Here is a 13,642-nt window from a genome sequence, read left to right on the forward strand (position 1 = left end):
TTGGCTACAATGCCTGTAAATTGGGGACTTTCCTACGAATTGTTCGGTGGACCATGCGGGAAGGCTGTCCGTGCGCAGAGCCCGAGTCTTTGTGCTCCGTAGCTTCTCCGCACATCCCGCATCTCCGGAGATCAGCACGAACATGCCGAGGCAACAAAGGGCATTCTCCCGCATCTGAACCACCGCGTGATCTCTCCTGTGCGGAGATTCAACAGTCACACAGCCACCAAATTTGAGATCAGACATGTCAGTCGTTTATATCTTAGTAGGCGTTCAGGACGTAGCTAGGTACGTTTGTCTCGCAGGTAAGTAGGAATGAAACATTAAATCGGAAAGAAAGTAATAAAAATAAAGAGTCTCCAAAATGTTTTTTACGTGATAACGTCTTATAACTCGACGCACGCACGAAAAAGCATGACTCATTGTCACGTTCCGCCTGAGCCGAGCGTGCAAGAACCGGCCAACCACCGTGCGAGAAAAACTTCTATAATATCAAACAAGTTAAGGCGGGCTTTTAACCTAATTGTTCGTGATTTTATTTAAACAAATTATTTAAATAAAATATGCAAAAACTGTAAATAATATTTGAAAATTAAAAAGTATGCAATTTTTCATCAATTTGTTCTTATGACGTTATCACGTAAAATTATCGTCGGTAAACCGACTTTACAGACAACCCCCTTTTTTTTGTGTAAGTAACTTGGATGGCCTTAGACGTGTATGAGGTAATTTTGACCCACGAGTCTTTAAGTTCCAATCCCTAGTATATAATAGATTTTCGTCCCGTGCCAAGATGGAATCGTGGATTCTGTTAGCATTCAGACCAGCTTTTCCCTTATTCAAACTTCTGAGGAAATTTTCATGCATTATTATTTCAATTAAATAGCAATGAAATGTTATACTGTAGGCTGCATTATGGGATTTAAACTTCTTATACGCTATACGTTAACTATTTTAAATGGCCTTGTTCGGTTTTCCGACCCTCCTGCAGCGAAGTTGTTAGGTGCGGAGACAAACACCAACATAAATGAAGGATCGGGGAACATGGAAACATCGAAGTAAGCTACTCCGGACCACGTGTCCAACAGGCGGCTGTCACGTGACATCAGCCGGTCCACGTGTCTCGGTGGTTGTCACTCTCGTGTGTCGAGGGTCGTGGGTTCGTGTGACGTCACACCGCAGGCCAAGGTGTGTGTGTATTTTAGCTTTTCCCCATTTATGTGCTTTGGTTATATAAGGCTGTATAAATTGTTGAAGTAGCTTGGCTTCTGGATTGTAGCCGTGTCCTTGACGAATAATTCACCGACGTTTCGGTCGACATTGCAGTCGCCATCATCAGGGATCAGTTACCTGGTAGGTAACATCAGTAGCTAACTGCTCCCTGATGATGGCGACTGCAATGTCGACCGAAACGTCGGTGAATTATTCGCCAAGGATGATAGACCGGGCGCTGACTTGCAGTGTGGACCACGAGACCAGCAGGAGGTAGAGACCTCCTCGGAGGACATGGACAGCCGTCGTGGATACAGGCGACGCCCCAGATGACAGCCCGGAGTGACGTACACTGCCGGAATGGTGACGGACAGTGGCGCATGGGTAATGCGGATGGACAGCTGCCCCAGATGGCACACGGCAGCAGAACACAGCCAGTTACTTGATGTAAGCTTTTGGACATACGCCATTGTTAAGCACATGTATTTCTGAAGAAGAAAACTACAAAAAAAAAAAAACACAAATTAAGCAAAAAATTGCTATTTTTGTCTTTTTGGTTTTTTGTAGTTTTCTTCTACAGACATACATGTGCTTAGCAATGGCGTATGTCCAAAAGCTTACATCAAGTCATGCACTCCCATTGCACAAATCTTTCAAAGATAATACAGTCAGTTACGGAGGACACTGGCTGAAGCCTGGTTACGTATGCGAGCAAGTCAGCAAGGAGATACATGGTTCTGACGCGTAACTTGGGCGGAAATTACCAACACCCTAACAGTGCTAACATTGAAACAGCGCATATCGTTCAAGTTAGTAATATTCTGACTGCACGCCAACTGCATGAGCCTGTATTGGTTTAGGTCGCTATTTCAAGAATAGTAAACCTGTTAAGAAATTATATTATTTTCTAACTAAAGTTTTTTTTATAACGCATGCTTTCATGCTTTAAATTAATTTTAAAAAACTGCAATAAAGGAAAATTTCTTGTCGATACATTTAACGTTGTAACATAGCAACACTTATTTATTTAACCAAAATTTAATTACACCACTGGATAGCTGAAGGATCAAAGAATTCGTTACGGTAAGTTAGGAATGTGACGCATGGCGTGCGGTGGAGGGGGGAGCGCCGCCATTTTGAGGTTATTTTGCTGCGTTTCGAGATTTCCATTTAGTATAACTTTTGACTCGGAGAAGCTGCGATGTTCGTTTGAGTTTCAATCGTCAGCTCTCGTCAAAATCTATCGATTGCATTTATAAAACATTAGTGTAAAATAGTGAATATATATGGTGTTAAAAATATACAAAAAATAATCAAAAATATATAATGTCGGCCTATACGCGACTTCTTAGTGTTCAAACATGATTATAACATACATAAAATAGCGTGACTTGATGTAAGCTATTGGACACACGCCATTGCTAAGCACATGTATGTCTGTAGAAGAAAACTACAAAAAACCAAAAGACAAAAAAACACAAATTAAGCAAAAATTGCTGTTGTCAACAGGATATATACACCACATAATATTCCATAACAGGAATATGGTCAACAAACAAAGAAAAACAAAGAAAAATGGACTAAGCGAACGAAAAAACCTCCACAAATGATGAATTGAACCCCAAAAAAATTCAGCACAACAGTTGAAACGAGACAAAAACACAAAAAAACGAAAAGACGAAACAAACGTCATACATGTGCTTAGCAATGGCGTAGGTATGTCCAAAAGCTTACGTCAAGTCATGCACTCCCATTGCACAAATCTTTCAAAGATAATAAAATGGCGTTATGTTATATTTTGTATAGCACACGGCCGTGTCCGTGACACAGCCACACCCCAATTTTGTTTGTTTGCGGAGTAAGACGTTCGCCTGCTTGCGTGCTTGCGACCACGAGGTGGCCAGTCGGTGGCCAGTCGGTGGCCAGCCGGTGGCCAGCCGGTGGCCAGCCGGTGGCCAGTCGGTGGCCAGCCGGTGGCCAGTCGGTGGCCAGCCGGTGGCCAGCCGGTGGCCAGTCGGTGGCCAGTCGGTGGCCAGCCGGTGGCCAGCCGGTGGCCTGCCGGTGGCCAGCCGGTGGCCAGTCGGTGGCCAGCCGGTGGCCAGCCGGTGGCCAGCCGGTGGCCAGCCGGTGGCCATGCACTGCCGGATGATTAGGCTGACCGCAAGCACTTGAGGCCTTGATTGCCCGCAGCCTCGCAGCGACGACAGAATTGTTTTCCCACGGTCGTCGCTCGTACGCCCGCTCCCAGCTCCTCCGAAAACCTACGGACGCACGTCCTGCCAGTGAATAATTCCAACAAATAATCAAAAATAATAAAACCGTCTCCGTCCTAAAAGAGACCGGGCGAGAAATAAAAAAAAAAGACGTGAGTACTTTTAACTGAGTTTTATTGGTTACAATTGGTGCTGAAAAGCCCGGTCGATAGAGAGACAAGGAGGGGAAGAATCATTATTTTAAATTTAGAGTAAGAGGCACAGAAACGTGCTTCGGTGGCAAGGGACGTTTGACACACGCAGCTAGAAAAAAATCTTATTCCTTCATTTCAAGTGGAAAATTGTCAATTTACGGACAGACCTTAAATAACGATGACAGGCAGTTGATCTGTTAAGGACGCGGGCAATGTTTTGCGTTGCACAGTGATCTAAGTATGTCATCTCCTAGCGAACACATTAGGTCTGTGACATTGCTTAAGCGACGGAGGAGGGGGGGGGGGGGGGGAATGGTGTTAACAAACTACCATGGAATTACTTAAAATTAGATCGATCTTTACCGAATCAATCTAGCGTTAATGTGATATCTCGTCCACGAATCGGACTGCAATCAGGTAGCTCTTGGCGTTCATTGAGAGTTAAATATTATTGAGAAACAGTATTTGGATAATATTTTAAAAAATTAAAGTTACACTGAAAATGTTGACATCATAATTTAAATTTTTCGTGAAAACAAAATGCAATAAAAACCACAAAGTGTCAATCTATGAAGAGTTTTTTAGAAGTTCCGTAGGTTAGGCTTCACATTCATGTAAGTACCTACTCCTTGGGATTGAATAATTTTATATAGGTAATAACATTTTTGTATTATTTAATTTTCACTCTGGGGAAATCGATATTAGTCGCGTAGGGGATAACCATGGTGCAAGAATAATTTATCATTAGGTATCTAATTACAAAACACATTTCAGATCCTACTGAAATGTCATATATCAGTTTTTTTTTAACACTAAAAAGATCTGAAACGTGTGCTTTAGCGAGATTTTAAGATACAAAAATGGTGATACATAGCAGGTATAGTCGGGTAAGGTAGTTTTTATTTTCGAATTCCGCTAAAAACAAGTTAGTGGTCAAAACGAAATTCAAGTGGCTTGTGCGTAAGGACTAAAATGCATTTTTTTTGCGAGCTATTGTCGTTCTTGGCACCTCAAGCACACTACCACGCGTTAGGCAGCAACTAGTAAAGATGGATGTAAGAAGGCGATGTTTCAAACGAAAGAGCTTTAAGGGGATTGGTGGAGGGTAAAAACATTCACACCTCAGAATAAGCAGAAAATGGGCTTATCTGCTTCATAAAGGCTTGCTTGTTGATGATGTACTATAGTCAGCTCGCGTGAGGGGAAGTCGTGTGAGGCCTGCCATCTAGCAGTACGTCGCTGAAATGTCTTGCAGAACCATCTGTATCTCTCTCCCCCACAGTTTTTCTTGGAGCGGACAGAGGGAAGCAAGCCACGAAGAGAAGCCGTAATGCGACAACCGGTCCAAACCAACTTTCTTGCGTTCCGTCCGCGCAGGAAACGATGACCTAAAAATCCACAACTTGCGGAAAATGCACACAGCTGAATTTTGCGCCGAGGTAGAGTCGACTATGTGCACACCACCGAAAATGTGCATTTAAGTCCTAGATGACAGCGACTTACACTGATCCATTAAAATGTTTCCCATTTATGAAGTTTTTAAAGTAGACTCTCCATGAATTTGTGTGTCTCAACAAAGTTATAAGTTAATCATTATTAAGATAAATTAAATAAATTAGTATTGACTTGTGCGAATACTATAATTTCGTGTTTGTTTCGCTTGGACTTGCCCATTCCATATATCCGTACCTGTTTCAGGTTTGGATGGTCTGATAGTTGAAGACAATCCATCTCTCATTGGTTGGTGAACCTTCATGTGGAAAAAAATACGTCAGAAAACTAACAGTTTTCTTTCGCTGCAAAATATTTTGTTGAAATACTCTGTATGTGGTAAATTGATTTTTATTTGTTACGAATGCCTATCTTTATTTAACTACACAAGAACATTAAAACTTCAAAACTGCATCTCTTCAAAATATATACATTGTATACAACAAAGAAAATATTTTTGTTTGAATATTTGGGACTTATATAAGCATTTCAGAAATAAACGCGAAGAAAACTATATTGCATGTTGCGCAAAGACCAGGTGACTATCTATAGTTATCAAAGAAGATGTGTTAACCTATGCGATATATAGGTCTTACTTAATAAGTCGGAACACTAGGAAATTGCTCATTGAAGTATTGTAAGCAAATGCATACATAAGTGAGATTTTTTTTTTTCATCACGAGAGAACATAAATAACAGCCTTTTTACATCACACGAGATTACCAAAAACAGCTAGATTGTGTTTCCTAGTTGTAGCATGTACCCACGTTAGCCATATGAAAATCGTTACTTCTTTGTTTTCCATTTGGCACCATAACCAGGATATAGCTTATGTATTTTTCAAATCGACCAAACACAAGCGGTAGTATGAATCAGAGACTTTTGTTAAATCATTTTATCATTATAATTGGTATTAACATAAAATAAACATGTTATTTTCTAAAACTAAATTTCTTTTCTTTGGATCTTTTTTTCAAGTTTTCAAAACAAAATAATTATCCTCGTGAAATTTCATACTGGAAGCCTATTTTATCTTACGATATCATGCCTCGTTCGCAATCTGAAGTCGTGTGCTCAATACTAACAGTGAATAACTTTAACATAAATAGTGACCCTGCATTCACAATAAAACAAGACAGTTTCAAAATAAATAAAAATTTCAAATCCCGCTTGAGGTACGTATTAGAAGCAAAACCGTTTTTGAATGGTGAGGGTTGGTCCAATGGGCTGAACCATGGTAGGGAGTTCGTCCAATGGGCTAGACGATTGTGGGGGTTGGTCCAATGGGCTGAACGATGTTAGGGGTTGGTCCAATGGGCTGGACGATGGTAGGGGGTTGGTCCAATGGGCTGGACGATGGTAGGGGGTTGGTCCAATGAGCTGGACGATGGTAGGGGGTTGGTCCAATGGTCTGAACGATGGTAGGGGGTTGGTCCAATGGGCTGGACGATGGTAGGGGGTTGGTACAATGGGCTGAACGATGGTAGGGGGTTGGTCCAATGTGCTGAACGATGGTAGGGGGTTGGTCCAATGGTCTGAACCATGGTAGGGAGTTCGTCCAATGGGCTAGACGATTGTGGGGGTTGGTCCAATGGGCTGAACGATGTTAGGGGTTGGTACAATGGGCTGGACGATGGTAGGGGGTTGATCCAATGGGCTGGACGATGGTAGGGGGTTGGTCCAATGGTCTGAACGATGGTAGGGGGTTGGTCCAATGGGCTGAACGATGGTAGGGGGTTGATCCAATGGGCAGGACGATGGTAGGGGGTTGGTCCAATGGGATAAACGATGGTAGTGGGTTGGTCCAATGGGCTGAACAATGGTAGGGGGTTGGTCCAATGGGCTGGACGATGGTAGGGGGTTGGTACAATGGGCTGGACGATGGTAGGGGTTGGTCCAATGGGCTGGACGATGGTAGGGGGTTGGTCCAATGGGCTGGACGATGGTAGGGGGTTGGTACAATGGGCTGAACGATGGTAGGGGGTTGGTCCAATGTACTGAACGATGGTAGGGGGTTGGTCCAATGGGCTGGACGATGGTAGGGGGTTGGTCCAATGGGCTGAACGATGGTAGGGGGTTGGTCCAATGGGCTGATATAAGAAAGCTTCCTGGAGAATAAAACTAATTAAATGATCATTACACATCTAAATTTTCAAACGAGAACTTTCTGACACACGTTCCTCAACAATGGGACGAAGATGGTCACATTTTTGCCTATTTTTTTGTATCAATGCAAGGATTTTAGCTGTAACTGTATTTACCTTCTGTCAAGCTTGTGGCTAGTCGTGTGACAGACACTGGTGTCATCTGGTTGTACCAGACACGCCACAGAGTTGTGAACGAATTTTACGATTAGCAAACGAGAAGCAGTCAAAGGAATACTCCCAGAATGCAGTCTGTTTTCCAGTCTTGTGTTTAAGTTACACAGAGCAAGCACTACAGCAATGTATTCTTCGTTAAGTGTGGGTCAGGAGCCAGGGTCCCAATAAACTTTGACCTTTGACCCTGATTGTCATCTTGGATAACCTTGATCACTGAACTTGACACAAGTAAAAATTCTACATCCATATTGCATTTTTTATGTGAATTCATACACCCAAGATTTAAAAATGATATGTCAAGACCATAGTGCATGAAAAAAAAAAACAGTAAGTATTAATTAGCTTTTTAACTTGAGGCCTTTTTGGTACAAAAAAGTACTACAAATTAATTTGTAACTAAAACATGATATTAGAAATAATTTGAACTAAATATTAGATTTATATTTAAAGTATAATAGTAAATAAACTAGACGAAGGTAAAGTAGCTTACCAACAAACTAACTGATTGAAGCATCGATATGAACCGTCAACTAAATTCTCGACGGCCGACGTCAAACTGCAATAACAGTGTCAGCTGCTACTTGCATTATTTACTCGGAACCCTCTCAGCAACGCAACGAGTGCAAAAAGTGTTCAAACTAAAACATTAAAAAAATACTTAAATAAATATTCAGCCATCGCTTGATTGGTCACCTCAGTTACTGGATATTAAGACATACGTTAGTGCAGACCGAGAGTCTCATTTTGAGAGAGAGAGAGAGACAGAGCGTATTTCTTAGTATGTGCAATAAGGAAGATACGTTTGGGGTTCTAACGTCTCTTGTTATTTTTTTCTCGAGTGGTAGTTGACTGTGGAAATCCCTCGTAGGTGGAACTCCCGGTTGTGCTTCGCTACGACTGTCCCTTGCCACGGCACTGGAGCCGATGCGGAGCTGCCGAGAGAGCATCAGACAACATCGGACAACATCGGACAACATCGGCTGTCCTGACTTCGCGGCCGTCTGGGAGGCCGCTCCCTACTCCGATGTTGCACGCTGACAGTGCCGCTCTTTGTTTTTCAACGGCCGGCAATAAACGTGAAACGTTTGATTGATATAAATTGACTGGGAGGACCATAAGGGTGCCGCCATCTTGGGCGAGTGTGCGGGTGAGGAAGGGATGCGTTTGCATGCGGGGAAACAGTACGGAGTGAAAGAAGGCGCTCGGACTGACGCGAGAATGAAAGAGAAGGGGAAGGAAGAGAGAGAGAGATAGAGAAATGTCAAAAGAGTTGGGTTTATTTGCATAATGTGAACAGTTGAAAAGATTCCCAGCAGCAACGAGCCCCAGATTGAAAAATAAGTCTTACGGCGGGGCAGTCGTTGAAGAGGCGACTGTTAATTCGTGAGAGCGCGGTGGAGTCACGGCCGCGAGGTCTTATGAACAGACACAGGAAGTGCTTTGGGGCGCGCCACACGTGTAGCCTCCAGGGTAATGAATGTCCCTCCAGGAACGACGATCAAGAGGGACAAATGCTTTCCACGATGTGTACCAATGGACCCTTGAAACTGCGGCAATTGTGTGTAGACTTGAGGATATGCGAAAATAAATAAAAAACAAACTGTCCATGTTTTCACAACGGTGGTTTAAAATGTCTACTGCAATTCAAGCCGGACATTAACTCCCCCCCCCCCCTCACACCGAGGCGTGGGTCCAACCACGTGTCATAGTCAGGTGTAACATTAATGAATTAAATTCCTGTAGCGCAAGAAATGAGAGACATGTGGTATTATTGTCTTTGAATGATTTGTGCAATGGGAGTTTGTGTTTTTGTCATGTGTGTTTTTTGTAGTTTTCTTCTACAGTCATACATGAGCTTAGCAATGGCGTATGTCCAAAAGCTTACATCAAAAGAGACATGTGATTCAGATCAGCTATTGCCGATAAATAAACGGTCTGTGGGTACAGGCAGACAACAAGAGTGATTACAGATCAAATAAGATGGATATGTAGTTTACTTTGCTGGAGCAACTTTGGGACCTGCAGCGACGCAGTAGGAAAACAAAATGTTCTGGAAGCTTTTGTGCAGCCAGGGAAGGTTCCGTGTCACACTCTGTGAACGGAGGTTTCCAGGAGGAGCAATCGGCCCGCGAAACAGCAGACAGCACACACACGCCTCGTCAGGGGTGTATGTGTGTTAGTGAGGCGGGATGATAAGCGCGACGCTCGCTGGTGCTTCTAGCGCGGTGTCTCCTCTGTATTGGCGCGCAGTCTTCTCCCAGTGCACATGAGCGGTGACAGTAACATTATATGGCGGAGAAATGAAGATAAAGGTGTAATGCAAGTCCCTTGTTTTACGCCTAAAAACTACTCTGAAAACATGTGTTTTAGAAATTTTAACTCTTCTAAAAATACAGTTTAAAAACTTAATCCAAAATCAAAAGTACTTTTCGGCCCTCAGCGAACTCTTAAATGCTTTTCGTAAGCAGACCCCACTCGGATATCTTGGGTAGTTTTGAAATCGCGTTGTTTTTCCTGAAGCTCTGCGCACCGTGTGTGTGCCCGGGTAGGCGGGGGCCTTAAGGAAGGATTTTTTTTTGATCACAGACATCGGTTTGGACGGAGAGGAACTAGAGTCCACTCTAGGCGCATGGATCTACCGTCAACATGGTTCAAAACTTTCAAGTCTGTAAGGCCAGCTGGTTTTGGCAAGTTTCAGTCATTCTAGGGATGGTGAGTAATTTTGTATTCACTTTGTAACAAACTGTAATCTGTGGAATACATATGTGATAAAGGGCAAGGTAGTTCCACTCCAACAAACCCACCCAGAAGTATCCCTTTCCGCTCGGGGATACGACAGTAGCAGGGACGCAACAACTAAATTTCCAAAGGGGGGGGGGGCAATATACCTTTTTATAAAGAATCGTCGATCCCCCCTATTGAAGCGGGGGGCCGGGGGTCCTCCCCCGGGAAAATTTGTATTTCAAGGTGGAAAATGGTGCTATTTAAGCAGTTTTATTACCTAAAAATTGATTACACAGCACTTTCTTTGCCCCCGTTTGCCCCCACTTCAAGGTTTCAGACAGTAGTATGGCTATGATTCCGCTGCCATGACGGATCATTGATTCCTCGCTGTTTGCTGACCTTACGAAGAAATGTTTTGAGGATGAGATCACACTAGCGGATTTGTTTGCGTCACCCATCTGTACAACCCCATGCAAATTAACTTCCAGTGAGCGACTATGCGACGATGTAGAACAGTTTCCTGACTTTCTGCAGCCAGCAGACAAGCGGCACACATCTGGCGACAGAATTTTCTACAGAACACGAAATGCGATGTTTATGCATTGGACCCCCGTGGAAAACGCCAGGCTCTTCGCAAAGGATTTTACGACTCTACAACTCAATGCGCTGTAAAACAAATGCCTCAAATAGAACAAATCATTTTTGATACATATGAAACAAAAACTAGCATTTGCTATTCTAACAATCTTTGGCTCTAACTATTCATGTGAACAAAAATTATCTGAAATTAATAAATTTAAAAAAAATAATGTTTGGAAGTACCTTAACCGACAGCTTACAATCATGCCTCAACTTAAAAATAAGTAGTTACTTGCCAGACATAGCAAAGCTTTCGAAAGGGATGCAAGGTCACCGTTCCAACAAAGTAATCTATTTTTTTTATAAACCAGAGGCTTTTTAATATTTTAATTAATAAATTAAAATAATTTAAGTTTTCTTGTTTTATCAGTAGAGCTTTACTAATGTATAATATTTATATATATATACGTGTTTTCTTTCCTAAGCATCATTTATTTTTAAGAATTTATGAGAAATTAAAGAATAACATAATTTAATTTAATCTCTTCTTTTGTCGTCTTAATATTCCATGCAGATACTGAGCAAATAGATGAAGTGGCTCTCTAAAACACAGGGGAATCTGTTAACATAATTTTCGCTGATCTCAGTGGAAGCCGTGCCGACCTCTGGCATTGGTCATGCAAGGAGCCAATGAGCGCGGAGAGTGTGACGGCGACTCACCAGGGGGCTTGTCGGCGGGTCCCGGCGCAGACTGAGGCAAGCCCTTAGTCTGTTCCTGCAGCGCAGCCAGGGTCAGCATCGTGGCCATGCTCTGTGGCAGCATCGCCTGCAACACGTCCACAGGCTGCAGCACCTCGCTCGCCGCCACAGACATGTACCTGGGCGCTAGGACACCGCAGCACCTCCTGACTCACGTCTGCATGCTGCAGTACCTCGCTCACCGCCACAGACATGTACCTGGGTGCTAGGACACCGCAGCACCTCGCTCGCCGCCACAGACATGTACCTGGGCGCTAGGACACCGCAGCACCTCGCTCGCCGCCACAGACACGTACCTGGGCGCTAGGACACCGCAGCACCTCCTGACTCACGTCTGCATGCTGCAGCACCTCGCTCACCGCCACAGACATGTACCTGGGTGCTAGGACACCGCAGCACCTCGCTCACCGCCACAGACATGTACCTGGGCGCTAGGACACCGCAGCACCTCGCTCGCCGCCACAGACATGTACCTGGGCGCTAGGACACCGCAGCACCTCGCTCGCCGCCACAGACATGTACCTGGGCGCTAGGACACCGCAGCACCTCGCTCGCCGCCACAGACATGTACCTGGGCGCTAGGACACCGCAGCACCTCGCTCACCGCCACAGACATGTACCTGGGCGCTAGGACACCGCAGCACCTCGCTCACCGCCACAGACATGTACCTGGGCGCTAGGACACCGCAGCACCTCGCTCACCGCCACAGACATGTACCTGGGCGCTAGGACACCGCAGCACCTCGCTCACCGCCACAGACATGTACCTGGGCGCTAGGACACAGCAGCACCTCGCTCACCGCCACAGACATGTACCTGGGTGCTAGGACACCGCAGCACCTCCTGACTCACGTCTGCATGCTGCAGCACCTCGCTCGTCGCCACAGACATGTTCCTGGGTGCTAGGACACCGCAGCACCTCGCTCACCGCCACAGACATGTACCTGGGCGCTAGGACACAGCAGCACCTCGCTCACCGCCACAGACATGTACCTAGGCGCTAGGACACCGCAGCACCTCGCTCACCGCCACAGACATGTACCTGGGCGCTAGGACACCGCAGCACCTCCTGACTCACGTCTGCATGCTGCAGCACCTCGCTCACCGCCACAGACATGTACCTGGGTGCTAGGACACCGCAGCACCTCGCTCACCGCCACAGACATGTACCTGGGCGCTAGGACACCGCAGCACCTCCTGACTCACGTCTGCATGCTGCAGCACCTCGCTCACCGCCACAGACATGTACCTGGGTGCTAGGACACCGCAGCACCTCTTGACACTCGTCCACAGGCTGCAGCACCTCGCTCGTCGCCACAGACATGTTCCTGGGTGCTAGGACACCGCAGCACCTCGCTCACCGCCACAGACATGTACCTGGGTGCTAGGACACCGCAGCACCTCCTGACTCACGTCCACAGACTGCAGCACCTCACTCACCGCCACAGACATGTACCTGGGCGCTAGGACACCGCAGCACCTCCTGACTCACGTCTGCATGCTGCAGCACCTCGCTCGCCGCCACAGACATGTACCTGGGTGCTAGGACACCGCAGCACCTCCTGACTCACGTCTGCATGCTGCAGCACCTCGCTCGCCGCCACAGACATGTACCTGGGTGCTAGGACACCGCAGCACCTCCTGACACACGTCCACAGGCTGCAGCACCTCGCTCGCCGCCACAGACATGTACCTGGGTGCTAGGACACAGCAGCACCTCGCTCGCCGCCACAGACATGTACCTGGGCGCTAGGACACAGCAGCACCTCGCTCACCGCCACAGACATGTACCTGGGTGCTAGGACACCGCAGCACCTCCTGACACACGTCCACAGGCTGCAGCACCTCGCTTGCCGCCACAGACATGTACCTGGGTGCTAGGACACAGCAGCACCTCGCTCGCCGCCACAGACATGTACCTGGGTGCTAGGACACAGCAGCACCTCGCTCACCGCCACAGACATGTACCTGGGTGCTAGGACACCGCAGCACCTCCTGACACACGTCCACAGGCTGCAGCACCTCGCTCGCCGCCACAGACATGTACCTGGGTGCTAGGACACAGCAGCACCTCGCTCGCCGCCACAGACATGTACCTGGGTGCTAGGACACAGCAGCACCTCGCTCACCGCCACAGACATGTACCTGG

General features: G+C 46.0%; 1 protein-coding gene across 4 annotated transcripts in view; it reads right to left on the minus strand.

Annotated features, from left to right (window-relative positions):
* The window catches only part of LOC134529836 (zinc finger protein castor homolog 1), a 141,021-nt gene that overhangs the window by 70,973 nt on the left and 56,406 nt on the right, over positions 1-13,642 (minus strand). For all 4 annotated transcript variants that reach the window (XM_063364329.1, XM_063364332.1, XM_063364330.1 and 1 more), the window contains exon 3: positions 11,455-11,560. In XM_063364329.1, coding sequence (XP_063220399.1) covers positions 11,455-11,560 — 106 coding nt within the window. The remainder of the gene's footprint in view (positions 1-11,454; positions 11,561-13,642) is intronic.

Source organism: Bacillus rossius, chromosome 2 (assembly GCF_032445375.1).
Source record: "Bacillus rossius redtenbacheri isolate Brsri chromosome 2, Brsri_v3, whole genome shotgun sequence".
NCBI lineage: Eukaryota > Metazoa > Arthropoda > Insecta > Phasmatodea > Bacillidae > Bacillus > Bacillus rossius.